This window comes from Danio rerio, chromosome 3 (assembly GCF_049306965.1).
Source record: "Danio rerio strain Tuebingen ecotype United States chromosome 3, GRCz12tu, whole genome shotgun sequence".
Taxonomy (NCBI): domain Eukaryota; kingdom Metazoa; phylum Chordata; class Actinopteri; order Cypriniformes; family Danionidae; genus Danio; species Danio rerio.
The window spans coordinates 15,118,883-15,145,702 of NC_133178.1; the positions used below are offsets into that span (position 1 = coordinate 15,118,883).

The window sequence follows — 26,820 nt, forward strand, 5'->3', positions numbered from 1 at the left end:
ATTTTAAATTTGAAGGAAATTGTTCTCCTCCTGCTGGCGTGGGTTTTCTCCAGGTGCTCTGCTTTACCCACAGTCCAAACACATGCACTATAGGTGAATTCGGTAAGCTAATTGGCCGTGAATGTAAGTGTGTGAATGAGAGTGTGTGGGTGTTTCCTGGTGATGCGTTGCAGCTGAAGGGCATCCATTACGTAAAACATACACTATGCTAGATAAGTTGGCGGTTCATTCCACTGTGGCGACCACTAATTAATAAAGAGACTAAGCCGAAAAGAAAATGAATGAATGAAAAAAACAATCTTCCATTGCCATCACAGCAGTAAACTACATTTACAAATTTATTAAAATACAAAACATATTTTAAATCCTAAACACTGTTGCATTTATGTCTGTTTCATGTCTGTTTTGTAGATTTATTGTTGATTAGTTGTTTCCAAGTATGCCTTATCCTGCTTTTCCTTAGAATTTACCAATAAACATTCAGAGATCAGAGCCAACTCTCATTTAGTTTCTGAATTAAGCCAGGTGATTATGAATTTTTCTTTTTAAATATTCCAAAATCTTTTAATATAAATTCACAATTAATATTATAACTAAATATTTCACAAAATTCCATTCATTTCGATCAATCTATACTAATACCGTATGGTGAGCATAACAAACTTTCAAAACATAAAATCAAATCTTATTTTAAACAGTAGTATCTACACTAACATGCAACTCAACACGAGTCTACTTGAGCTGTGCTTGTTGTTTACAGTAAACTTCTCTGCCCCTCTTTCAATAACAGATCGATAGCAGTCCTTGTAGCACAGTTCCAAACATAGCAAGCGCACAACATGAAACCGACAAGCCATCAGTGCAACCCAAGCTGACATCACAGCCAGAGTGTCTGTGTTTACCACGATGAGCGCTCAACACATGGATCTATCCATCGACCTATTGCAATAGTTGGCGGTATCTATCATATGCACTCTTACACCCAGGTAGGAGTCGGATTAATTAGCCGGCGTGACCATGCATGACAGATGAGCGTATGCGTGTGTTCTTTTGCGATTATTTGTAGAGGCAAATGTCCTGGTTCTGTCACCATCCACGTGTGTGCAACCCAAACCAAAGCCAGCCTCTTTAAAGTGATTATTCAACCGAGAACATGTTCACACACACACACATGCACACTTGTACAGCAATATTTATGGGGACTTTCCATTGACGTAATGGTTTTTTATACTGCAAAAACTGCATATTCTATCAACCCCTACCCCAAAACTTCAACTATTTGTACACATTCAAGAGAGATTCTGGAATTTATGAGCTGCTTTGAAACAAAATGTCCCCACAAGGTCATAATTCACTGGTATTACCACTACATAAGGAATACCAGGTAGACGCACACACATGCATGTTGGTTTTGGTGGTTTATGAGGACTCTGTATTCTGTTTTGATGTTGATGATAAAAAAATAATGTATTTTAAACCATAAGATTTATTTTATGGTCTTAACTTTCCTAGAAACACAACTCTCACAGGAAACCTGTGGCAAATCTTGTGACTAGATCACGTTACGTAAGATTTTTGGTAACATTTTATAATCCCTATACACTATGAATCATCTATTAAGCATTAGCAAAAATTTGTTAAGCATTACCTCTACATTAATAGATGTTAGTAAGCAGTCTATAACTGCAGATATAAATGCTCTATTCTCGATTTATAAGCACATTTAAAATGTATATAATAATACATATTATATTTGTATAATATGTATTATGTATAAATTGTATATAATAATACAAAATTCTTTCATACTTTGTTACTGATTATTTTTACATTAAAAAAATTAAGTATCACATTATTTACAAATCATTTGTATTAAAGAGTAGCTGGGTTTTTTAGGATCATGCAGAATGAGTTAGTAAATGACCAACAAATATTCAAATCAACATTCATATATTATTATTCAATCATATACTAATAGTTAATTTATATGTTAATAAACGCTTTCTTAATTTTACCTCATCTAGTTTTGTGACCTAATCTAAAGTGAGGATTATTTATGCTTATATTATTCTTATATATGCTTATATGCTTATGCTTGAGGGTTTATATTTTTTAATCCTTAATAAATCACAATTAAAGGCTTGGTATCAAAGGAACAATAATCTTTGCAATCGTACCTAAAAGGTAAAATTACTGTAAAGTTTAAACATCGCCGAATAACAGGAGCGTCAGTATAACATAAAACAACAATATAATAATTATAAAATATCATACTATAAAATATAATATGATACAACATTTCAATGTTATTTAGCGATGTTTAAACTGCACAGTTATTTTATTGTAGTTAATATTGCAAAGATTTATTTTCATTTGATACAGTTTCATTTGTGCATCTTCAAATGAATAGAAATGAGTAAAGTGGTTTATTTTCTTTTTTTCCTGTTTAGAATATAACTTTAGGAGCTTTAATAAGCTTAAGATCCTTTAATTGTTCTTTATAAGAGATTTATAAAGCATAAATTGTCCTCACTTTAGATAAGATAAAGATAAGTTAATAAAGCATTTATTAACGTACAAATTAACTATTAGTATATGGCTGAATAATAAGATATATAAATGTTAATTTGAATAGTTTATTAATCATTCTGACAGATCTTAAAAACCAGCAACTTTTCTCAAATAAATGATTTGTAAATTATTAGCCCTCCTTTGATTTTTTTTTCTTCTTTTTTTTATATTCCCCAAATGATGTTTAACAGAGCAAGGACATTTTCACAATATGGCTGATAATATTTTTCTTCTGGAGAAAGTCTTATTTATTTTATTTTGAATTGAATAAATTCAGTTTAGAATTTTTATAAAACATTTTAAGGTTAAAATCATTAGCCCCTTTAAGTTGTATTTTTACGATAGTCTACGGAACAAACCATCGGTATACAATAACTTGCCTAATTACCATAACCTGCCTAGTTAACCTATTTAACCTAGTTAAGCCTTTAAATATCACTTTAAGCTGTATAGAAGTAAATATCTAGTCAAATATTATTTACTGTCATCATGACAAAGATAAAATAACTCCGCTATTAGAAATGAGTGATGAAAATTATTATGTTTAGAAATGTGTTGAACAAATCTTCTCTCCTTTAAACAGAAACTGGAGATAAAAATAAACAGGGGGCTAATAATTTAGGGGGGTTAATAATTCTGACTTCAACTGTATATATATATATGCACTTATAAGTCAAGAATAGAGCATTTGTTATAAACTGCTTATGAACATCTGTCAATGTAGAGTTACAGATAGTTCATTGACTATTTGCTAATGCTTAATAAATGATTCATAGTATGTAGTTAATACAAAATGTTACTTGATTTTTAACAGATTTGAATTGAAAGGACACAAGGCATATCCTCACAAGCCACCTCAGCATTGCAATATCTAGATCATATATGTCATTACACAAATTTGTATCTTCATAACCCACCATAATAAGTACACAGCATGCACTTCACCCCACAAAAATCATCCACATGTTCTGCTAATTTTCCAGAAACTGTAATGTATTCAACCAAAATAGAAGGCAGTAAAATCTACTTGGTTTGGAGCTGCTTTTTAAAAGCTCTGCTATTGAGGGCGCATCGGTGAGACTGTGGTCTCTGCAAATGCCAACTTCAGAGAGAGAGAGAGAGAGAGAGAGAGATCGCAAACGAGAGAGAGAGAGAGAGAAAAAGAGAGAGAGCGGGTGTGAAAAACTGCAGCAAAGATCAGATAGCAGACAAGGGTGAGAGAGAGTCAGAGAGAGAGAGAGAGAGAAGAGAGAGCAGTGTTTTAAATGTTCAAAGAGAGAATCGTTTGCGAGGTGTTGCACGGAAACATTAGGAAATCTTAGCCATGCATGCATAAGCCTCAGGATGACCACGACTGAGCTGAAGATCTCTGGAACCTGTTAGCACACAGATAAGACCCTCCTTCCAATATATGCGTACATGTGCGCGACTTTCCATCTCTGTGTGTGTGACGCTAAAGATGAGGACCTCGCTGGACAGTCAGGATCCCTTTTCTTCCGCTAAGGGAACCATGTTATTGGTGGGGGAGCTGTGAGAAACTCTGCGGAATAATGCTTTAGTTCAACTTCAGTTGTTAGGTATTTCCATGCACACGAGGGGAAGAGAAAAGGTAAGCAGAAGGTGTTTCGGTGTTGTTGAGTATGCATGTTCGTCAGCTTCTGTCTCACACGGACAGTCCTACAGGTATTTTCTGCAACCTGTAGGTGTTTCTTTGATGTCTGCGAGCGTTTCATGTGCCGAAGGTGATGCTCATCAACACTGCATGCTCTGTCATTTTCACCGTGTGTCATCAAATCAATGAGAGGCTGTCGCAGCGTTCCTGGAATATGCTGGAAAATATCCCTGATCTTAAAACTCGTATGAAAAGACTATATTTAGAATAGGTCAGAGGTAATTCAAATCCTGGTTGTGCAAACGCCGGCACCTGTTTGCACGGACACAGCGTGACAAACCAAACCAAATTGTCTGGTTTAAAAAAATCCATCTGAATTTTTTGGAGAAAAAAGTCAGTAGATGCAACTCCATGTTAGCGCTGGCGCATATGGCGAGGGTGATACGAGTTCATAAAGTTTATTAAAGGAGAGCGACGCCGCTCTTCAGAGACTGTGGAAAGGGTTTGGAGGGAGGAGCAACAAGGAGAAATAGCTGAAGTCTGTCAACTGCCTGTCAAACTTCTCACAATCTGTCATCACTTTGATTCCTCGGCGTATTTGTCATTTCGGGACTGGAGGAGCAGTTGGAAGGGTGGAATGTGTTAAATGCGCTTGAGAATTAAACCGACGGGTGTCCCTTTTGATTCTGTGTGCATGGAAAGCAGAAAAAGGAAACAGAATGTTCTGTTCAGATGAAGTTTCTGTCGAGCACCACCACAGGGTACAGTTATCTTCCTCTGATACCCAGACCATCTCATGCATATCAGAAGAGCATCTTTACCCACAATTACTTTGCAATACAACAAAGAAGTGCATTAGATTAATCATATCCATGCAAATGCACCTAATTTTAAATGTAATTATTAATAATTAATAATAATATTAATAATTATTATTATAGCTGATTTCATTCATTTCCTTTCCGGCTTAGTCCGTTTATTAATCTAGGGATGCCACAGCGGAATGAACCACCAACTTATCCAGCATATGTTTTATACAGCGGATGCCTTTCCAGCTGCAACCCATCACTGGGAAACATCCATACACTACCACTCACTACGACCAATTTACCTTACCCAATTCACCTATAGCGCATGTCTTTGGACTTGTGGGGGAAACTGGAGCACCTGGAGGAAACCCACGCAAACACAGGGAGAACATGCAGACTCCACACAGAAATGCCAAATGACCAGCCAAGGCTTGAACCTGCGACCTTCTTGCTGTGAGGCGATTACGCTACTCACTGCACCACTGTGCTTACCCTTATAGATGATTTATAAAATCTAAATCAATTTGTTTGAAGCATATTCTAGGTCCGAGTAGACAATTTCTACATTTATTTTATTGTAAAATTATTCAGGTTTAAAAGAAATTGATGACATATAATGGATTTTTAATGGCATGAAGTATTTGTTTTTTATCTAGTGCAAAACACTTTTCCAATAATACAGCAAATGCAAAAAATAAAAAAATAAATAATATGAATTAGTAATATTTTATATTATATACAGTTAAAGTCAGAAATATTAGCCCCCCCTTTAAATATTTTATTCTTTCTTAACAATTTGCTAAATAATGTTTGACAGAGCAAGGGATTTTCACAGTATGTCTGATAATATTTTTCTCTTCTGGAGAAAGTCTTATTTGTTTTATTTCAGCAAAATAAAAGCAGTTTTTAATTTTTTTAACACCATTTTAAGGTCAATATTATTAGCCCCTTTTAAGCTGTATATTTTTTCGAAAGTCTACAGAACAAACCATCGTTATACAATAACTTGCCTAATTACCCTAACCTGCCTAGTTAACCTAATTAACCTAGTAAAGCCTTTATATGTCACTTTAAGCTGTATAGAAGTGTCTTGAAAAATATCTAGTCAAATATTATTTACTGTCATCATGGCAAAGATAAAATAAATCAGTTATTAGAGATGAGTTAATAAAAATATTATGTTTAGAAATGCGTTGAAAAAAAATCTTCACTCAGTTAAACAGAAATTGGGGAAAAAATTAACAGGATTAACAGGGGGGCTAATAATTCTGACTTCAACTGTAAGAGCAAAGATGTATCTCAGTGATTTTAAGTATCACCTTGTGATGTATTTCATTCTTAGTTCTAATATTTTATATGTATAGGGAAAATGGATTTATTATTTTCTAACTTATATAATGTTTTATTTTATATGCAGTATTATACTGTAGTTGTTGCCCGGTTTAAAATGTCACCGGGCGTCACGGTGGCACAGTGGGTAGCACGATCACCTCACTGCAAGAAGGTCGCTGATTCGAGCCTCGGCTGGTCAGTTGGCATTTCTGTGTGGAGTTTGCATGTTCACCCTGTGTTTGCGTGGGTTTCCTCCAGTTGCTCCGGTTTCCCCCAAAAATCCAAAGACATGCACAATAGGTGAATTGAGTAAGCTACCATAGTGTATGTGTGTGAATGAGTGTGTATAGATGTTTCCTAGTGATGGGTTGCAGCTAGAAGGGTGTCCACTGTGTAAAACATATGCTGGATAAGTTGGCGGTTCATTCCGCTGTGGCGACCCCAGATTAATAAAGAGACAAAGCTGAAATGAAAAGGAATGAATGAATGAATGAATAAGTTAATGAATGAATAAAAATGTCACCACACATTTCAGCCTTCACTACTGATGAAAAACATAAGAAATTCTGTAGATCTGTGTATTCAAGTTGAGAAAAGAGAAATTTCTGATAAAATGAGTTACAATAATAACACAAACTTCACTCTTTTTAAGCATAAATAGTACAAATAACAGTGAAAAATTATTTTAAGAGAAGTTTCGTAAGGGGCGAGTAAGGGGTGCAGTAGGTAGTGCTGTCGCCTCACAGCAAGAAGGCTGCTGGGTCGCGGGTTCGAACCTCGGCTCAGTTGGCGTTTCTGTGTGGAGTTTGCATGTTCTCCCTGCCTCGCGTGGGTTTCCTCCGGGTGCTCCGGTTTCCCCCACAGTCCAAAGACATGCGGTACAGGTGATATGGGTAGGCTAAATTGTCCGTAGTGTATGAGTGTGTGTGTGTGAATGTGTGTGTGGATGTTTCCGCTCCGTTCATTCCGCTGTGGCGACCCCGGATTAATAAAGGGACTAAGCCGACAAGAAAATTAATGAATGAATGAAGTTTCGTAAACTAATTTCAAGAGGAGCATGTGATATGATTGAGCACGACTGGCTGCTCATCTGTAATCAATAATAATCCAATCAGAGGGATCCGAGCTTTCAATAAATGAACCGATTTTCCCTACTGCTCTATTTTCGTTTTGGAAGAATCCCCCCTCCACCCCATCTCCTCCTTTTCCTCCCTTTCAAGACCTACCTGATCTCAGACCCCCTTATATGCTTATTGACCATGCGGGAGCCCTGGGCTCAATTATATCAGAGCTCAGAGTTCTCTCCGTATGACAGCATGCCAAACCTGCTAATGATGCTAAGCATAGTTACATGGGAACTCTTGAAATGAGAATTAACAGAATTTAAAATCTTAAAACAATATTTGTAAGACCTTCAGCCATCACAGAACACGGATTACTCCATCTTTCCTTATCCCAGCAGTACTGTGCTATCAAACGACTGAATGGTTACAGGATCTGCTGACATTTAGATAGGAATTAGCTGACATCACATCAGGATGAAGTGAAGACGCCGTCAGCTGCAAATCTATTCTCACGGCTATCACTGAAAAACTTATTAAGTGCTCAACTGTCTCTCTCTTCTGTCAATTTTGAGTGATTGGCCACCTGGATGATGACTAAAATACCACTGCATGAAGCCGACAGTCACCCCTCAAACAAACACACACACACCTACACACAAACACACACGCAAAATTTCTACCAGACAGGTTTCCATGGAAACCTCTATATCCCTTCAGCTTTTCATGCGATGCTTGTATTTCCATGTACTGTAAGATCTATCCAGCTTTTCTTAAATGCGCATCAAGGAAATATGTTTTTCTCATTATCACTCTCGTCAATTCTGAGGCTTCTTAGTTATTCACACTCACCAACACAGCAGCACCTGACACTACCCAGCCCCCTGTATGTGTGTGCGTCTGTGTATATGTGTGCATGCATGTGTGTTTTGACGTGTCTCTTGTCAGTACAGTATGTCTTGGAGCGCAGATTCTTGTAAGTGTGTGTGTGTGCGTGCAGTAGACTCACTGAGACAGGCGTCTATTATTAGAAAGACAGATCACTTGACTCAGGCACTGGCTAGACGCCTAAATCTGGACCCCAACGGCTCAGAGCTCTGTCAAAAGAAAAAAAAAACAGCAAATTGGCATGATGATGATGATGATGATAATGATAGCAATAAGCACTCCAGCACAGCTAGGAGGAGTGTGGACTTGAGCGCTTCACTGTGCATAAAGGTGCAGAGTTTCACAGGAGAAGTGGGAAATTTCTTTAATTAGCTACATCTGCTGAGAAACAGGCAGACGACAGATCTGCACATCTGCTCCTTCCTCACTCACACTCACAGAGTAGCACTTTAGTGCACACAGGCTTGCAGTCGAGTAACACACTTTTTTAGCTCCAATGACGAATTGTGAGATTTATTTTTGGCCCAATTTTGGCCTGTATCCGTCAGGTTTCCCATTTTCTTTTTTTAGCTTGATACTTTAAAGTGCTTTAATTAGGGATGTACTGATTAGGCATGGGCCGGTATAAGATTCTGACGGTATGATAACCTTGGATAAAAATATCACGGCTTCGGGGTATTGTGATTACTGCTCTAAAATATATTCAATTTTACATTGTTTGCAACCACTTACTTTAGAAATCTTAAGTAAATTCAATGAATCATTTTTTTCTGCTTAAGTTAACCCTGTTTGTGAATTTGTGTTTATTTATTTAATTATTTGACATGGACATCACAATTACACTGGACAACCAAATGCATTTAAGCATTTTAGCAGACTTGCTAATTCTCAACACCAGTCCACAGGAGGCTTGACAACATGAAAATTAAATAGATACATATACACACACAACATTATAATTCTTTACATATAATTACTGAAGGCAGAAGCACTACTAAACATTTTTATTACTTTCTAATTTTGGGCCTACAGGTAAATCAGTCCACAATTTGGTTCCCTTAACAAAGAAAACAGATTGACCAAATCAGGTCTTACACTTTGGCACTAGACAGTCACCATTAGCAGTTGCTCGTGTGACTCTGTTAGACATTTGATGCCTACTGATTAGATCTGAAAACACCATTAGAAAATGATTATGTAAACATTTAAAAAACTATTTAAGATGATTCAATTGAATAAAACTATCAAAACTAAAAATGTTGTTTAAATAAAACACTACAATGATGCCATTGCATAGGCTTTCAGTCCACAATTTTAACTGCTTGTTTATATATCGAGTCAATAGGTTTCAATGTAGTTAAAGAAGCGTGTGCCCTTGATGTAGTGCAAAATGACAAGTGAAAGAATATCATTGTGTGCATGTATACTTTTGCAGTTTGATACTTTAAAAATCTTCTAATAAAATTAAAACAGTTTAGATTTGGCTTAACCTTCTTGTATTTTTAACATGACTATCCAATTTTAAGTGAATGTCTACAGTTATCAGGCCCTTTCTAAAATAAAAGTATTTAAAAACATGTGGATGCTACTTTAATGTGCCCTGCAGGCTTTTTAGGGATATGTGAAAGCATGAGCACAACTGTTTGTCAAGCAAAGCTTGCATGACTGATGTAATGTTTTGCTTCATCCTCAGGCAACACGAACTGATCCAGAGCTGCGTTGGTACTCTCTCCTGCTTACGGACTGCTCACAGTCAGGCAGAGTGGCATGAGTGTGGGCAAGCCCCACCGCTATAACATCGTGTCATCGTCGGAGGAGGACGTGGGCCGTCACGGCACCATGCCCGCCCTCGGCAATGGCTTCGGAAATGGCAAGATCCAGACCCGGCGGAAGCTGCGGAGCCGCTTCGTTAACAAAACCGGCCAATGCAATGTCAGCTTCGCTCACATGGACGAGCAATCCCAGCGATACCTCGCTGACATCTTCACCACCTGCGTGGACAGTCGCTGGCGCTGGATGTTTCTACTTTTCTCCCTCGCATTTGTCATCTCCTGGTTAGCGTTCGGATTTGCGTTCTGGCTTATCGCTCTTGTCCATGGTGATCTAGAGAAACCTCAAGAAAACTTCACGCCATGCGTCATGCAGGTCAACAGCTTCGTCGCAGCGTTTTTGTTCTCAGTTGAGACGCAAACAACAATTGGCTACGGATTTCGCTGCGTGACTGAGGAGTGTCCTTTAGCTGTGTTTATGGTCGTCTTCCAGTCCATTGTGGGCTGCATTATTGACTCGTTCATGATTGGTGCAATCATGGCAAAAATGGCGCGACCTAAAAAACGTGCAGAAACGATACTGTTCTCGCATAACGCCGTCATCTCAATGCGCGATGGGAAGCTCTGCCTCATGTGGCGGGTTGGGAACTTGAGGAAGAGTCACATTGTTGAGGCTCATGTGCGGGCGCAACTTATTAAACCCCGAATTACAGAAGAGGGCGAGTACATACCTTTGGATCAAATTGACATCAATGTTGGGTACGACCAAGGTCTGGACCGCATCTTCTTGGTCGCTCCCCTCACCATCCTCCATGAGATAAATGAGGAGAGTCCGCTGTTTGGAATCAACCAGCAGGATCTGGAAACATCTGATTTTGAGATTGTGGTCATACTGGAAGGAATGGTGGAGGCGACTGCCATGACGGCTCAGGTGCGCAGCTCCTACCTGTCCAGTGAGATCTTATGGGGCCATCGCTTTGAGCCTGTGGTATTCGAGGAGCGCAACCAGTATAAGGTGGACTATTCGCACTTTCATAAAACCTACGAGGTGCCCTCGACGCCACGCTGCAGCGCCAAAGACCTGGAAGACAACAAATCCTTGGAGTCCGGTGCCAACTTCTGCTATGAGAATGAGTTAGCTTTTATTAGCAGGGATGAGGAGGAGCAAGAGGAGGACAGGGGTGAGAGGGGGACTGAGCTAGAGACACTTTCAGCCAATCTGAACTTTGATCAGAGGTCGTATCACAAAGAGTCTGAAATTTGACCCCAGATCAAAGTCTTTGCTTTATTGTAGACTCGATAGCCTATTCTTTTAAGGGCTTTTCACACTGCGCTTAACCCCGGTTCATCGTCATTCTAAAAACCACTTTAATCCATGGGTAACAACATGTTTCACACCTGTAATTTGAAAGCAGTTTTAGCCCCAGGGTTTTAAAACCCTGCTCCGGAGCTGGGTTTAGCACAGCATTTGAGGTGTTAATCCTGGATTGTGGTGCTAAATTTGTTCAGTGTGTAATGGAGTGGTTTTTGTTTGCTGCTGCTGGATTCTTGGCAACAGACGGCCAATCAGAAACTGATCAGCGAGGTTCAAGTCATGCTATTTATAAATGCAGCAGAAACAGTAGTAAGTGAGAGAAAAGTCAGAAAAATTGTAATCAGAACATTGTAAGCTGGCATACTTTGCTCCTTGCTTTCATTCATTTGTACTTTTGCCTTTGTTTTCTTGCCTTTGCGTATCTCACGAGACTTAAAATAACTAAAAACCTACCCGGTGACATAAAGCTGCCAAGATGTGGAAATGCAGTGTAAAAGTTACCTGCTGGTCAGCCAATTAGCGACAGTGACAGCGACAAATATCCAAATAAGAACCGTTAATCTGGGGTTTAGGAATGTACAGCATGAAACGTCTGTTTGTGAATACCCAGGATTATTCGTTTTACCACTAGTATGGTATGAGCAGTGTGAAACATGATTACAAATAACCCAAGACTCAGGCTCCGTTCACCCTAATATGTTTTAGTTTTAAAACGCATAAGTTTTGCTTCGGTTACGCCTTTAGTCCACATTACCCCAGAGATTTTAAGCGCCAAAACCTGAGCTTTTTGAAAAAACGCTGAAGAGGCTGTTTCCATTTTAAATTGCTGCTGCTCCGTGTCAGTGTGGATGTGGAAAAAACGGAGACATCTGAAAATGGAGGCATGGCTGCAGACATGCACTTATCTGACTGGGGCTTTTTCCTCAATATTAACTCAAAAGTTACTCAAAGTACTCAAAGTTCAGTCTTGCATCCTTTCCTGAAGTACAGACTTCGCAAGTTTGATATGCAAAATAAACTCCCAAAGACACGTCAGGTAAATCTTCAAAGGGAACAGTCTAGACTACTTTATTATGCCGTTCACATCACCCTGGATATCTTAACAATAAAATGAAAACATGATATAAGTTACTGCCTATTTTCATTTTGATATCAGCAGTTTAACAGACACCAAAAATGTTGAGGTGTCGTGTAGCTACATATTAACATGACCTGTATTCACTGTATGCATATTCATACAAAACAGAGCCTAAAACATAACTGCCTCCTTTTATTTTCATTGAAAATACGAAATATACCCTCTTTTGCTGAATATCAGTTTTAATAATCAAAATAATCAAAAATGGCCGATTTAAAAGTATAACGTAAAATAGGTTTATAAAATATAAGAAATAAATGAATCAGTGTCATGGTTACATTAATATATTAACTTATCTTTGTGCTCAGCCAAAACACATTACCTGAGAACAAGCAATAGATTTAAAAGACCAAAGTCTGGGAATATGTTGTTCGATATAGACAACAAAATTAATTAAACGTTTAACAAATATTGTGAGATTAGATCCAGCAGTAGATTCTTGATGAACAGTCCAACGTGCAAAGCTCTTATTGCTGCAGTGCATGCCAGAGTGTGTGTGGTCACGTGATGTGCGTTTTCACCGGTATAGTGTGGACGGAGAGTTCTACAGAAGCGCAGGGTGAAACGCCAGTGTGGACACTGATCATTTTCATATGAAAACACCGTTTTAAAACTAAAACGTATTAGTATAAACGGGGCCTCAGTTTATCCAGGGTTTAGGATGACCCAGGATTAACAGTTTCAAGTGTGAAAAGCCCTTTAGTGTCAGTTGTTTTAGTGTCTGATAGATACAGAGCAATGCAAGTGCCATACGAAACCTTGACCCACTGTCCTATAGCCATGCTGTAGTCGAGGGCAGGTCAGGAAAAGAAAGTGCTTTTTGTAGATGTCGGAGGCCTTCCTGTAGGAAAACTTGAAATCTGATTAGCTGTTTCATACTGTAGTTTGAAGTGATAGCTTTAAGTAGTATCATTATGCAATACTAAGCTAGCCTGGGTGCCATATTGTCCGAACCTCTCTTCTTGTAAACAAGATTTGCACAAAATAGGTTGTCAACCACTAGTATGTTTTTTGCTTGGATATCGAGTAGAACATGATGCACTTTTTGTTTGGTGTGATTTACAGCAATAAAGTGACTTGAAGACATTTATCCATGCTCTCCATATTCCACTGGTTTATTTATTTTTTCCACTACGTCAGAGCGAGGACTGTGATGTCGGATGGTTTTATTTTTACCATGTAATGAGGTACTACTTTAGAGGTGTGTGAAAGATAATTAACACCTAAATAGAATGCATTTTCTCCTAACAATGAGCAAGATGGTTCCCAGGCTAGCAAATAGCAGAGACAATTTATTCAGTATTAGAAAGTGAGTATATAAATATACAAGCAGGTGAGTGGAATGCATGACGAGGTATAAGGATTTTCGCACAATATATAGTACCACCATTCACACTCATGCTCAGGACAGCATCCTTGTATAAAACCACTTGCACACTCACAATAAGAGCCAGAAGACATCAGAACATCATTCTGAGTTGATTTAGTTATATTACAAACTCTGTTTTCTATTTGAAGTCGAGATTTGTTTATAAAATAGCTTTAAACCAAGATATTTACAGCATTACATGTTGTGCTAAAGAAACAGTTACATTGTGCTTGTGTGTGCATGTGTGTGTGTGTGTGTGTTTTATGAAGTACGACCTTCAATTTGACCTTTCTTTATTGGTGTTTCTTTCCTCAAAACAGCTGGCCACATGCGAATGTCAAAGGAAATGATCAATACTAAAAGCTACTTCTATGGTAGATGCCAAAGAGTTAAAGTCAGTATTGGATTTAAGGCACACTGCAAAAAAAATCTTTATCAATATTTTCAACTGAAGTACTTATTAAAAAATCCTTTGAACTATTTAATTTGACATGAAAAGCATAGATTATAAATGTGCACACATTTATTATTCTAGCACCATTGCACTGCTTCCATATTTTGCTATTTTTCTATTTATTTATGCTGTTGAACTGCATTATGGGACCTTGATGTTTCCTCCAACAACATATGATGTTGACGTTTGAGAAAGTGACCCTTATTGAGATTTTCTTGTCTCTATTGGTGTTGTAAATTAGGGTACACAAACCTGATGATGAAATGATGATAATGAAATGCTTTTCTGTTCAAATACAGAATTAATTATATATTATTTCTTACAACATTTTGTTTCAAAATATTAAATATCATTAAATCAATAAATGTCACCTTGTTTAAGTCTGGAGTTAAATTTGAACATCAAAAGTCAACAAAGCAGACAGCAAGGTCCCAAAATACAATTCATAGCTGCGAATAAATGGAAGGAGCCTCACAGCAAGAAGGCTGGGCCAGTTGGCATTTCTGCCGGCAGCTAGCTCTATGCAACTCCCACATGGCCGCCCATTGAAGCTAAGCAGGGCTATGCCCAGGTTGCTGCTGGAAGTGATGCAAGTGAGACGAGCAGGGGGCGACCAACCTGCAGTCTCTGTGGGTCCTAACGCCCCCAATATATTGATGAAGAGTCTATACTGCTCAGTGAGCGCAGTCTTTTGGATGAGACGTTAAAACGAGATAGTGACTCTACGTGGTCATTAAAAATCCCAGGATGTCCATGGAAAAAGAGCAGGGGTTTAACCCCGGCATCCTGGCCAAATTAGCTCACTGATCTCTGTCCAACATGATCTCCTAACCATCCCCATATCATAATTGGTTTCATCACTCTCTCTCCTCTCCACCAATCCGCTAGTTATGTGTCCTGGTGCAATATAGCTGCTGTCGCGTCATCCAGGTGGATGCTGCACACTGGTAGTGGATGAGGAGATTCCCCCATTGTGTAAAGCGCTTTGAGTGTCTAGAAAAGTGATATATAAATGAATTAATAAATCCATTTGAAACAGTCCCTAAAAGTGATGCCGTGTCTTCAGTTTCTGAGGCGCGTTTTGCATTCGCACTATAAGAGTACCGTGCCAAAGCCCAACTGAACCGCACCACACCTCTTCCAACTGTGCATGAGCCGTTGTCAAAATCCTTGTCAAACGAATCAGGAAACACCCCGGGGCATGGTTCGGATAGCATAGTGTGAGTGCAGCCTTAAATTGGCTGTAGTGTATAAGTGTGTGTGTGTATGTGAATGAGTGTGTGTGGGTGTTTCCCAGTATTGGGTTGCAGCTGAAAGGCCATCTGCTGTGTAAAACATAAGCTGGATAATGTTATGTTGGCGGTTCATTCCTTTGTGGCGACCCCTGCTGAATGAATGGACTAAGCTGAAGGAAAATGAATGAATAAATAAAAGAATAATAGTAAATTAATGTTTTTTTCTGTACAATATGGTTAAATGTCTTTCAAATTTTAAACCTAAACTATTTGGCTATGTTTAAAAACCTACAGGGTAAATAAAACAAATACTGATTAATAAAATATATATGCAGCAGCGTAAATCCATGCTTTACATATTTCACATAGTGAAGCTAAATTATAAGCATTCAGTGTAATATGACAGGTCCATTTAATTATGCAAGGAGATTTCCACTTGCACACCTACCTAAAAGCCTGTATGAATTACAACAGGCAACTGACAACAAACCAACACTAACCACCCACCTCGAGTATCCTACATGATAATTAGTGATAGCGACAATCTCCCTCCTTTTGAAAATCAGAGCAGGGAGAATGGGAGAGGTGCGAACGAGAGCCAGAGACAAAGAAGGAACAAAGGAGAGGGTGTTCACCCACTCACCTCATCCATCACTCCACTCTGTGGGGGCAAATAAGAGTCCCTGATTAAATGAAGAAGGCATTATATGAGATGATTTAAATAAATTAAGCGTTTCATCAAGGTAGATTATTATAGCCAAAGTCAAACTCTTTCACAAGGAGGAATGAGATGATCTCCTTCAGATCGTCTAGTCTCTAAAAATACAGCAAAACTACGTCACGAAACCATCAGAAGACCCCGAGTCGCACACTTTGTTGTTTTAACCGCTGTCAGGTCGTGAAATGAAAATGGAGTCATTATTCACACTATTTCATGCAGCATCAAGGCTGCTTTCAGGTCACGTCCTCATAACCTCTTCAGTTGGGTTTCCGAGGGTAAAAAGTGAGTCAGCTCATGATTTCAGCTCTTCAGGAAAGAAGGCAAGACAGATATAAAATCGTGAGGTACTTTACTGCAAATGATCTTAGCCCTGCTAAGGTCATACCCGTTTAAAGTTCTCAGGTTGATTTCTGGAAAATGGTAGCAGTTTCTGTGCTGGTTTAAAAAGGCAGATCAGCACTAACCCGCTTGATCAAGTTGTCTGACAAGTCAAAAACAAGCATCCAACAACGGGCTAGTTAAAGACAGCTTGAAACCATGTAAAAACGTCTGAAACCAGATTAGAATTTTTTCAGCGGAGAAAGAAATGTTGCAGACATTACACAAATATAAAACTACTTCAGCCTTATCTTTTGAAACGCAATAAAACATTTCTGCTTAGCAATAAGCACCAGAAGTGTATGCTGATCAGCTAACAGCCTAATATAGGAATTATCATCTAAAATTAAATGGAACATTGTTAAAACTCAGAACACCTTGTTAATAGCGACACCAGTGGTCAACGTGCAAACTGCAGTCAGCAGCTTAAAGCTGATTTACACTTGATGCGTTTTGATAGTTTCTTTCTACAGTTATCCCCCCACCCCCCCTCAGATTGCATTAGTTTTTTATTGTAATAAGTTATCATTTTTTTTTAATTGTACTGCATTAGTTAATACAATATAGATTATATGAAATATTTTCAATTTTTTTAAATATTATGAAAGAATGGAAATGACCTATGACAGCTTTCATGTAAAATAGTTTGGTATATTTACCTTCAACCCACAGCTCTCAATGATATTTGGTTTTTGGCCTTCATACGAAAAAGTTTGGGCAACCCTGCTATAATCTATGTCGGCTCTAAGTAAATATTCATTCATTTTCTTGTTGGCTTGGTCCCTTTATTAATCTGGGGTTGCCACAGCAGAATGAACTGCCAAATTATCCAGCAAGTTTTGATGCCCTTCCAGATGCCCTTCCAGCCGCAAACCATCTCTGGGAAACATCCACCAACATTCATTCACACTTATACACTACGGATAATTTAGCTTACCCAATTCACCTGTACCGCATGTCTTTGGACTGTGGGGGAAACCAGAGCACCCGGAGGAAACCCACGCGAACGCAGGGAGAACATGCAAACTCCACACAGAAACGCCAACTGAGCCGAGGATCGAGCCAGCAACCTTCTTGCTGTGAGGCGACAACACTACCTACTGCGCCACTGCTTCGCCTCTAAGTAAATAGATAAAACTATTTCTTTGCATAAGACATTGATATTACACTACATGACTTTTTTTAGGGGGGTTTCACCTTTATTATGATAGGACAGCAGAGACTTTAGACAGGAAAGCATTGGGAGCAGAGAGAGGGGAAGGATCGGCAAAGGATCTAGGCTACTAGCGCCGTACACTACATGACTTTTTAAAGGATTATCATGAACATTATAAAAATTAAGGATGTGCACATAAATGTCCTGCCCTTTTGACTTTCCCAGCAAAAATATCCTCCAAGCCCAAATCAGTCGACAGGATTTCATACACAACCAATGAAGTCATTTCAATGGAAACCTTTAAACAGAAATAAGCAATAAACCTGAATGTGCAGCTGAATGTGAGAGAGCGCAAGTGCCTATTTACACCAAAGATTTCCAGGTAAACAGGTGCACTTTTATGTCTTTAAAGCATCAAATTTCAGCTACAGCTGCGTGAAGTTATTTAATTACAGCATTCAAAAGAGGGAGGGGGGGAGGGGGGGGGGGATGAGGATACAACTAAGTACACACATATTACAGATGAATCATTTTCTGCCAGAAGCTGTGTAATCTAGCATCAAACAAATGTCATTGTATTGCGAGGGAGTGAAGTGTGAGTATTCAATGATTAATATCTATTATCCACACTTGGCACTCTGATGTTCAACAGCATTTGAGCACAAAGCAAGAAATAAGAATGAAAGCTGATCTGTGCAATCTGAAGTGAAGTTCTTATATTACAAAATTATATGAGAAGTCTTGCTATATTGGGGTACAGGTGTCCTGCAGTCTGTCATCGAAAAAGAATCATAACAGATATAACCATGGTAACAAATGTAACCCTGGAAACAGTCTATCTATAATTGCTAAATGTACAGGCCTATCTATAGATTGGTTTTCATCCAGTTCCACCGTGCACCTTACAATCCCACTAGAGTTTCTTCGATTTACCAAAAGTGCATGTTAATAACAAGAATGTGAATCCAATGTAGTGGCACGATGGCTCAGTGCTTAGCACTGTCGCCTGACAGCAAGAAGGTCGCTGGTTCATGTCTCGGCTGGGTCAGTTGGCATGTCTGTGTGGAGTTTGCATGTTCTCCCTGTGTTGGCTTGGGTTAATAGTCTGAATTCCTGTACTGCAAGAGCCAGGGGCCCGGCCAGATTTCTTGCAGCACCGGAATTATTTTGGTGAATTACTCTGGTGTAATTTGAAAGAAAGCAGGCGGTCTTACAATATAATGCTCCTAAGTCCTGACGTTATTTCAGAACAGCATATCTGTGATTTCCTCATTCTTATTGAGCACCGGAACAGCCAGTGCTCACGACTCTTACACATGATGAACGCATGGACCAGTGCTTTCTGCACGTGCATTTTATTTTAACAGTCATCTGCATAACGGTCCTCACAGCAGGCTATACCAACATGGGAGAGCAAAGTGAAGATGCGCTGTCCTTCAGCTTGCATTAGAAAACGGTCAGTTTACTGTTGGGAAACCCACATCTGGCAAGTTTGATGTATGGGAGTCTTTTTCATGAGTCATAGACGCATATGGAAAAAAAATCCACTTTGTGCGATATGTGATAATTCCTCAAAGTTTTATTTAGTAGTCACAAGACAGAAACCTCAGGTATAAGGTGGCACTCATGTCTTATTACAAAGGGGCAAACAAAATTGATATTTAGCCTACAATCCTTGCATAGCATACAGTTTTATCTGTTATCTCTCTTTTTTGGTAGTATACCCAATATAAACATGAGATTTTGGAAACCAGATCTAAATTAGGGCAGGTAAGGCAGCGGATGAACAAAGGCTGAATATATGGCAGGAGCGGCTGGGTGCGGAATAAAACCTTGCGGAAGCGGGACTAAAAAATTAGTCCTGTGCAGACCTCTAGCGTGGGTTACCTCCGGGTGCTCCCCCCTTTAGGTGAACTGAATAAACTAAACTGGCCGTAGTGTATGTGTGTGAATGTGAGAGTGTTTCCCAGTACTGGGTTGCAGCTGGAGGGGCAGCCGCTGAGTAAAAGATATGCTGGATAAGTTAGGGGTTCATTCTGCTGTGTCGACCCCTGAGGAATAAAGTGACTAAGCTGAAGGAAATGAATGAATAAATGAATGAATGAATGAATGAATCCAATGTTTAGATTACAAACTCAAAAATTCAGATTAGGGTAAGACACAACAGGTACAAAAAAAGTTCTAAGATTTCAGGGGGAAAAAAACGTTCAAATACACTTTTTTTTAAAAATGTTTTCTTTTGTAGCGCACTTTATGAATTCCATCTGTGTCTGTAGATTTGAGTTAAAATATATATTTACAGAGACGCTTTTCTCAAAATTAGATTTTTCTCCTCTACTTCAGTTTTACTCATATATTCTGAAGGATTTCATAGAGGGATTTGTTCAAGCATGTGTGTGATTACACATATTTTACTCTACAAAATGATTGTTTTTTGGCTGTTTGAATTATTTTCAAAATTATGAAGTGATAAAAAGATTTATATTAATTTAAAAAAAAACTATCTATAAAACATAAAAATTAACAACAATTTTGAACATGAATTTCTCCAATGTTCATATTTTTGTACCTAAATTAATGCATTTTTAATTAAACAATGCCCATATGCATATTAAAAAACAACATTTGCAAACACTTTTTGCATTTTTTTTATATTAAAAAATCGACTGAGGAATATAACTACACTATAAAAATTCAATGACTAACAACCATAACAACATATGTTCTTTGTTAATTTAACCTAAAAAAAAAAAAAGAATTATGTAACTTAAATTGAAATTGCCTGAGGTTAATCTGAATCAGCAAACAAACTTAAAGGTGCCATGAAGTGCTTTGAAATGTGCATTTTTATTCAATGTCTGATGTAATCTCAACTGAAACATGAGGAGAGGGTGGGATGTAGTGTAGCTCATCCCCTTTTTAAAAAACAGCTAATAGCGTTTTGTTTTAACACCAGGGGAAGAGCACATCAAATGAAAAGCAAATGGGAAGCAGTACTAGAGAGCATCTTATTGATCAAGATTTGATGAGAAACTGAAGTATGATGTGACATGAATAAAACAAACTGCAAGCTTTACATGTTTATATCAGCTTTAAATCTTTAAAATGTCGAACTGTGAACTGTTTTGGAGCACACTAGCTTATAAATATATATAAAAATCTAAAAAATTACACACTCGACACACAAGATAAGCACACTCTTCACAGATTCCAACATTTGCCAGTATCATCGCTCAATTTGGGTACTTTGCTGTTTAATCCATTGAAATGGTTCTAACTGTATCTCTCTTTTAGTAAATTACAACTTCAGGGAGCAGAAGGATGTTTGCCCTATTATAAGTTCAAGTCTAAAAGCTTTAGAATGTATGTCACATATAAAGGTCTAAAAGATCATGCACATTTGCCTTCTGGGTAGACTGGAAATTAATGCCAAATATAACATAAAACTGGGAGAAGTACATGGAACTGACGACTCGCCATTTGCACCTCTACTCGAGCACTGCTTACGTAATCCAGAAAATAGCAACAGTTTAAGGATTTAGAGTGACGGAAGGTTTAATATTAATACTTTAATACAAAATACAAACACAGAGCTTTAACATAGTTTCGCATATCTTCAGCAAAATGACATTGGGAAGAACAAGAGAGGTAAGGTAAGAACTGTACAACTGTTTAAAATGAAACAGACAAATGTATTATTATTATTATTATTATTACTATTAATATTATTATCAACTACTTTATAGTGATGTGATTTTTATCAGTGTGAAAGGGATATTCAAACCATTTAGTTAAAGCAACACAGGGATATTTTACAACCATTAAATCTGTATCAAGTCTTAACCGACAATTGCATGAAGCCATAAATAATGATGTATTAAATTATGTGATTCCTGTACTTTGTGTGTGTGTGTGTGTGTGTGTGTATGTCACGTGTGTCATGTGACGTTTATTGACGTATTACTGAAACCAAGCTCTCCACATGATTCTCTCTTTGATTTATATACAGCAGATTATTTGCTTTTTATAGCACAAAAACTCTTATTTTTCTTTGATTTTCAATAGAATTATATTTTATATTCCATAAGCTACAAAAACTGAACCTTTCTGTAATTCATAATATTCTTTAAACACATTATTTAGTGGCTCTATCCAGAACTGTGCTTAAAGTGCCGTATTTAAGCTAACATTCCCTAGTTTTATCAATTTATTAATTCACTATTTCTATTAATTAGTTAATCTAAATGTTTCAAAAACTATTTGATTTGATTTATTTATTTCAAACATAAATAAAATACATAAAAATTCTTTAACAAAAAATACATTTTAACGTGGTCGAAATGCAGCGGGATGAAGCACAAGCCTATTAATAATCATTTACATTAATTGATTGTTTTACCATACAGAATTTCTGCAGGTTTCACCAAGCTAAATTTAAGACATTTTTAAGACCATTAGAAATTAAATTTTAGACTTATACAGGGCTAAATGCTAAAGTGCTTTTTATAATATCCCAGCTGGAAAAGATTTTCAAAAGCCCTATCAAAAATGATTAAAATTAATTAATTAATTAAAATATATATTTATTTTATTAATTTCCAAATATTTTTAGTCACAAACCTTATAACCCTTACCAAGAATAGAACAAAACACAGCTGTCAATGACTTCAGTATAAAGTAATAATAATTATTTATTAACAGAAAATAGAGGTCGGGTAGGTTTCCTCAGCAGTAAATAAATGGAGAACTTTTAAGCAAATGTTACTAAATTTAAAGTAATTAAAAGCTATTTTTAAATAAAAAGTTAGAAGTTTTATTGAGATGGATTGTTGGTCATTGTTTGGGTGTTAATGGCCAGATTGCTATACATAAACAAAGGAAAATGAAGACCTGTTAAGAAAGATTTAAGACTTACAACACAACATTTCAGTAGATTTGAGACTTTTTAAGGCCTAAATATTAGCTTTTGATATTTAAGACATTTTAAAACTTTTTAAGACCCCACAGATACTCTGCCATATATATGTACCAAATTTTACCATCCTCTGTCATCTTACAGGTAATTAGGGACTTCATTCATTTCAGTCATGAAACAGTAAGTGCATTTTACACAGTTATTGATGAAATGAATTAAAAATCTGTTCATATTAATCAAATAAAAACGTTACCAGCCAATTGGTGAGTAACACTGCTTGATTAATTCAACAATGATGTTATGTACACACATTTGGTTTATTATTCCCTGAATGCACTTTTTGTTCGTGAAAATATTCAGATTTATAAACGATTTACAGTCTACAGAGTTAAAGAAATATTGTAATACTTGTTAAGAGTCAGAAAAAAAGCTTCCACTTTTTAGTCTAAGGTGAAAGGTATTTAGTCAGTTATTGATCTGATTTCTAAAATGAGGTGACAGTACTGTGCGAAGAAGAAAACCTACAGGAAAAAATACTATAGCAATTTATAGAAAATACTATAGTGTTTTTGAATCATACTAGTAAACCGAATATAGTATTTACAACTAGTTTGTATAGTTTTATAATTATTTCCAGTTTTTGGGCTGGGCGATATGGAAAAAAAGGAAGTCTTGATTAATTACTTTCAATATTGAACAATAACAATATTTCGATATCAGTTGTTAATGCTTCCATATTTAAAAAGAGTATCCCAACATTGACTGAAGCCACAAAAATCAGGGGGTCCATTAAATAACATAGGTTAACCTATTTTTGGTGGCCGATAATATTTAGTGGATGAAAATTTGGTGTATCTCTAAAATCAACACACTTCTAGAATCCCATTGTTGCATATTTCTGCTGTGTGAATGGCTTTTAGATCAATATAGAGTAAGTCCAGAGCTTACAATTGTTATTGACATACATTTTATAGTGATTCGATATAATTTCATTTTTGGCCCAGCCCTAGCGTAGTTTATTACATCTTTGTAGAAATCTGTATGGTATTCAGAAATTTGTTTATATTTCTATAGTTGCTGTATTACATCAGTAACGATAGAATTATCACAACAGATTAATTCAAGTGCTTTACTAGTATGTTTCAAAAGCACTATATTTAGTATTAATACCGTATTTTTTGTGACCAGAACTCCAAAGGCAAGTTTTAAACCCCATGACCTTCAAATTAAAATGTCAATTTACCTGTTGTACATATCGATAAAAACATCTTTTCAGGTGGAGATGCTGAATTGGCAGTCAGGGGATTGTTTTAGTCTGGTATCACGAATTGCTGAACAGCATGGACCTTTGTACACACAGACAAGAGACAGAGAATGCAATTTTTAAAAATTAATCAGTGTTGTGAAAATGTAACACAATGAAGAGGCCGTCGTTTCAAAGCAACATGCATTATTCATAAGTAATTACTGACAAAGGAGCCGTCAGAAATTTAATTAGCAAGCTCGCACACCTGCCGCGCTAGTCTCTCTCGGTGTGTCTATAACGTTAGCTTACATAAAAACACAGCATTTCAGACACTTACAGCCAGGAAAAACATTTCAAGGCGCATACATGATGTGAAACGATATCGAGACGTTGTTGTATAAGGGAATTATAGCCGCCCGTCCTCACTTCAGATGCTATCGGTTAATTAGTTTTTTGGCTAAATGCCTTTTCGACGCTCTAAAACACACCATAGGCCATTACGAAATGTATCAAATACCTAGTTCACATATGACTTATTAAATCTTCGAGAAAATATATGAATATACAAATAGGGAGATCCCACTATTGTAACATTAAGCAGAAATGTACAGCAAGATGTTTGTTTTTACTGACAACTTTGTAACGTTACTTAACGCGTCGACAGGTTTCCAAACAAAGTACGACATCTAGCGGTTGAAAAGGAAAATACACAGTTGTGGTGGCATCTTAATCCCTTAACTAGCCCTCCAAAAATGTCGTTGACTTTTTTTCTGTAGTACACAGAAGATTTTTAGCTGAAGCTTCAGTTCAGAAAATAACAGATATTCACTTTCTCTTCTTTTCTTTATCCTTATTCTTGGCTTCTGCCCACCTGTGATTGGCAATAAGGAATGCTGGGTTGGATAGGCGTTCAGTTTATTGCCTGCTATTATTTCTGTATAGGCTTACACTCAAAAAATAAACTAAATCATTGGGGCAGTAACTTTTTAAAGGGTACAGTTTTGTTCCTAACAGGTCCTTAAATTTACATAATAATACCCAAGTACAAATGTACACCTCACAGTACCTTAAAAGCACAAAGGTAATCCTTATAGATACGAAGGTGTACCCCAAAGGTACTAATTTCCACCTGTATGATACAAAACTGTACCTTTTGAAATGGTACCACCCCAGTGACAGATTTGAAACCTTTAATTCTGAGAGTGGGGCAGAATTGTATTATTTTTTATTTTGCTATTAGCAGAACTGGGCACTGAGGCAGGTGTTCTGCTGGTGTTGAATACCTCTGTTACCCTTGAGTGCCCCGCCAGTGTCCTCTTACTTCTGGCCATTGTGGAATTGTTTGGTGCATTTATTTAAGTTCTGCTTTTTTTATATTCTGAAATAAAATTGTATTCAAGGCCAGTTTTGTAATGATCACCCGTGAATTTTGTTTTGTTGCAGTTATGGAAAGCTGTAAAAAAATAAATGCAACCCTGGATCAGAAAACCAGACATACCCGGTAATGGCTTTTTTAATATTATTTAATTAATTAGATTTATTTGGCATCTAAAAGGTGAAAGAAATAAGTTTTCAATTGATGTATGGTTTGATAAGAGAAAAGTTGACAGAAATATTATTAAGTATTTGAAATTCTGAGGGTTAAAAAATTGAAATATTGAGAAAATTACATTTAAAGATGTACGAATGAAGTTCTTAGCAAAGCATATTACGAATCTAAAATTAAATTTAATATATTTACTATACTATATTACTATACACTTATGTGTCTTTAAGGAACATGGCATTTAATTAATTTTCTAATGATAATTGGCATAAAACATAAAATAATTTTGACCCATGCATTGTTGGCTATTCTTAATAAATCCAACTGGTTTTGTGGTCCAGGTCTCAATTAAGAAGAACAACACATCAACAGATAAAATTTGAATGTGCAAAGGTGTGTACAGACAGATGGACAGGCACAGAGAGCTGGTTCAGTTTGGCTGAGAAAAGATCAGGGATGATGGCATTGGAGGCCAAACTTAAGTCCACAAATAAGATCTTGGTGTAATTCCCAGGTCTGCTAAGGTCTTGGAGCAGGATGTAATGTAGTGTCATGTTATCGTCCAGAGATCTGTCTGCTTTGTAGGTAAACAGAAGAGGATCCAGCAAGGGTCTGGTTATGTCCTCTAGTAGGCCAAGTGAGGAAAGTCTTCATGAGAAATAAGTTAAGGGCATATTTAGCCTTTTTGTTTTTCCAATAGAGGTCAATGGTTACAGATTTTCAGCTTTCTAATATTCCTTTCTGATTATCAGTTCAACAGAATAAAGGTTTTGAATCAATTGGGGATAAGCAAACAGTGAGTAAATGTTAATTTATGGTTGAACTATTACTTTAAAAAAAATGGTAAATTTCTTAAAAAATTTTGTAAAGACAATCTCACTTTATTACATTGTTTTGAAGGCACAGTTCACCTGAAATGAAAATTTACTTAAGTTTTGTTTTCAGGACAATCATAGGGAGAAAGAGGATATAACACTCTTAAGAAGATTATTTTGGAAATAGAAATTATTCTGAAATGGATATTTTAGTCAAAATTGAAAATTGACTCACTATTTAATCACCCTCAAGTGGTTCCAAATATGCGTTGTATTGAACACAAAAGGAGATATTTTGAAGAATGCTGGAAAACTGTAATCACTGGCTTCCAAAGGGAAAAAAAAACGAATATAGTTGAAGGTTAACGGTTTCCATCATGTTACAATATATCTTCATTTGGGTTTAACAGAAAAAAAAACTCAGGTCCGTGACAAGTGAAGGGTAAGTAAAGGATGACAAACTTTTCAATGTCCGATGAACTACAGTATA

At 37.0% G+C, this 26,820-nt stretch overlaps 1 protein-coding gene and 1 long non-coding RNA gene across 6 annotated transcripts in view; one reads left to right on the top strand and one right to left on the bottom strand.

Annotated features, from left to right (window-relative positions):
* Window positions 1-24,650, bottom strand: part of LOC141381163 (uncharacterized) — a 40,466-nt gene extending 15,816 nt beyond the window's left edge. The window contains exons 1-3 of one of the 4 annotated variants that reach the window (XR_012400899.1): window positions 10,989-11,164; window positions 10,774-10,901; window positions 8,395-8,482 (exon numbers count right to left, since the gene is read on the bottom strand). This is a non-coding gene — a long non-coding RNA (uncharacterized lncRNA). Of the gene's footprint in view, window positions 1-8,394; window positions 8,483-10,773; window positions 10,902-10,988; window positions 11,165-13,253; window positions 13,337-16,196; window positions 16,215-23,966; window positions 24,070-24,306 lie in introns of those variants that run through there. The other 3 variants (XR_012400898.1, XR_012400900.1, XR_012400897.1) reach the window with 3 other exon arrangements.
* kcnj12b (potassium inwardly rectifying channel subfamily J member 12b) lies at window positions 811-13,585 on the top strand. 2 transcript variants are annotated; one of them, XM_001335914.10, is made up of 2 exons: window positions 811-986; window positions 9,967-13,585. In XM_001335914.10, exon 2 carries the CDS (start codon window positions 10,041-10,043, stop codon window positions 11,304-11,306), a length of 1,266 nt encoding a protein of 421 aa, XP_001335950.1. In that variant the 5' UTR covers window positions 811-986; window positions 9,967-10,040; the 3' UTR covers window positions 11,307-13,585. The 2 variants fall into 2 exon arrangements, with proteins under 2 accessions (XP_001335950.1, XP_005163905.1); XM_005163848.6 differs by lacking the exon at window positions 811-986 and adding an exon at window positions 3,775-4,180.
* Window positions 24,651-26,820: the final 2,170 nt, after the last annotated feature.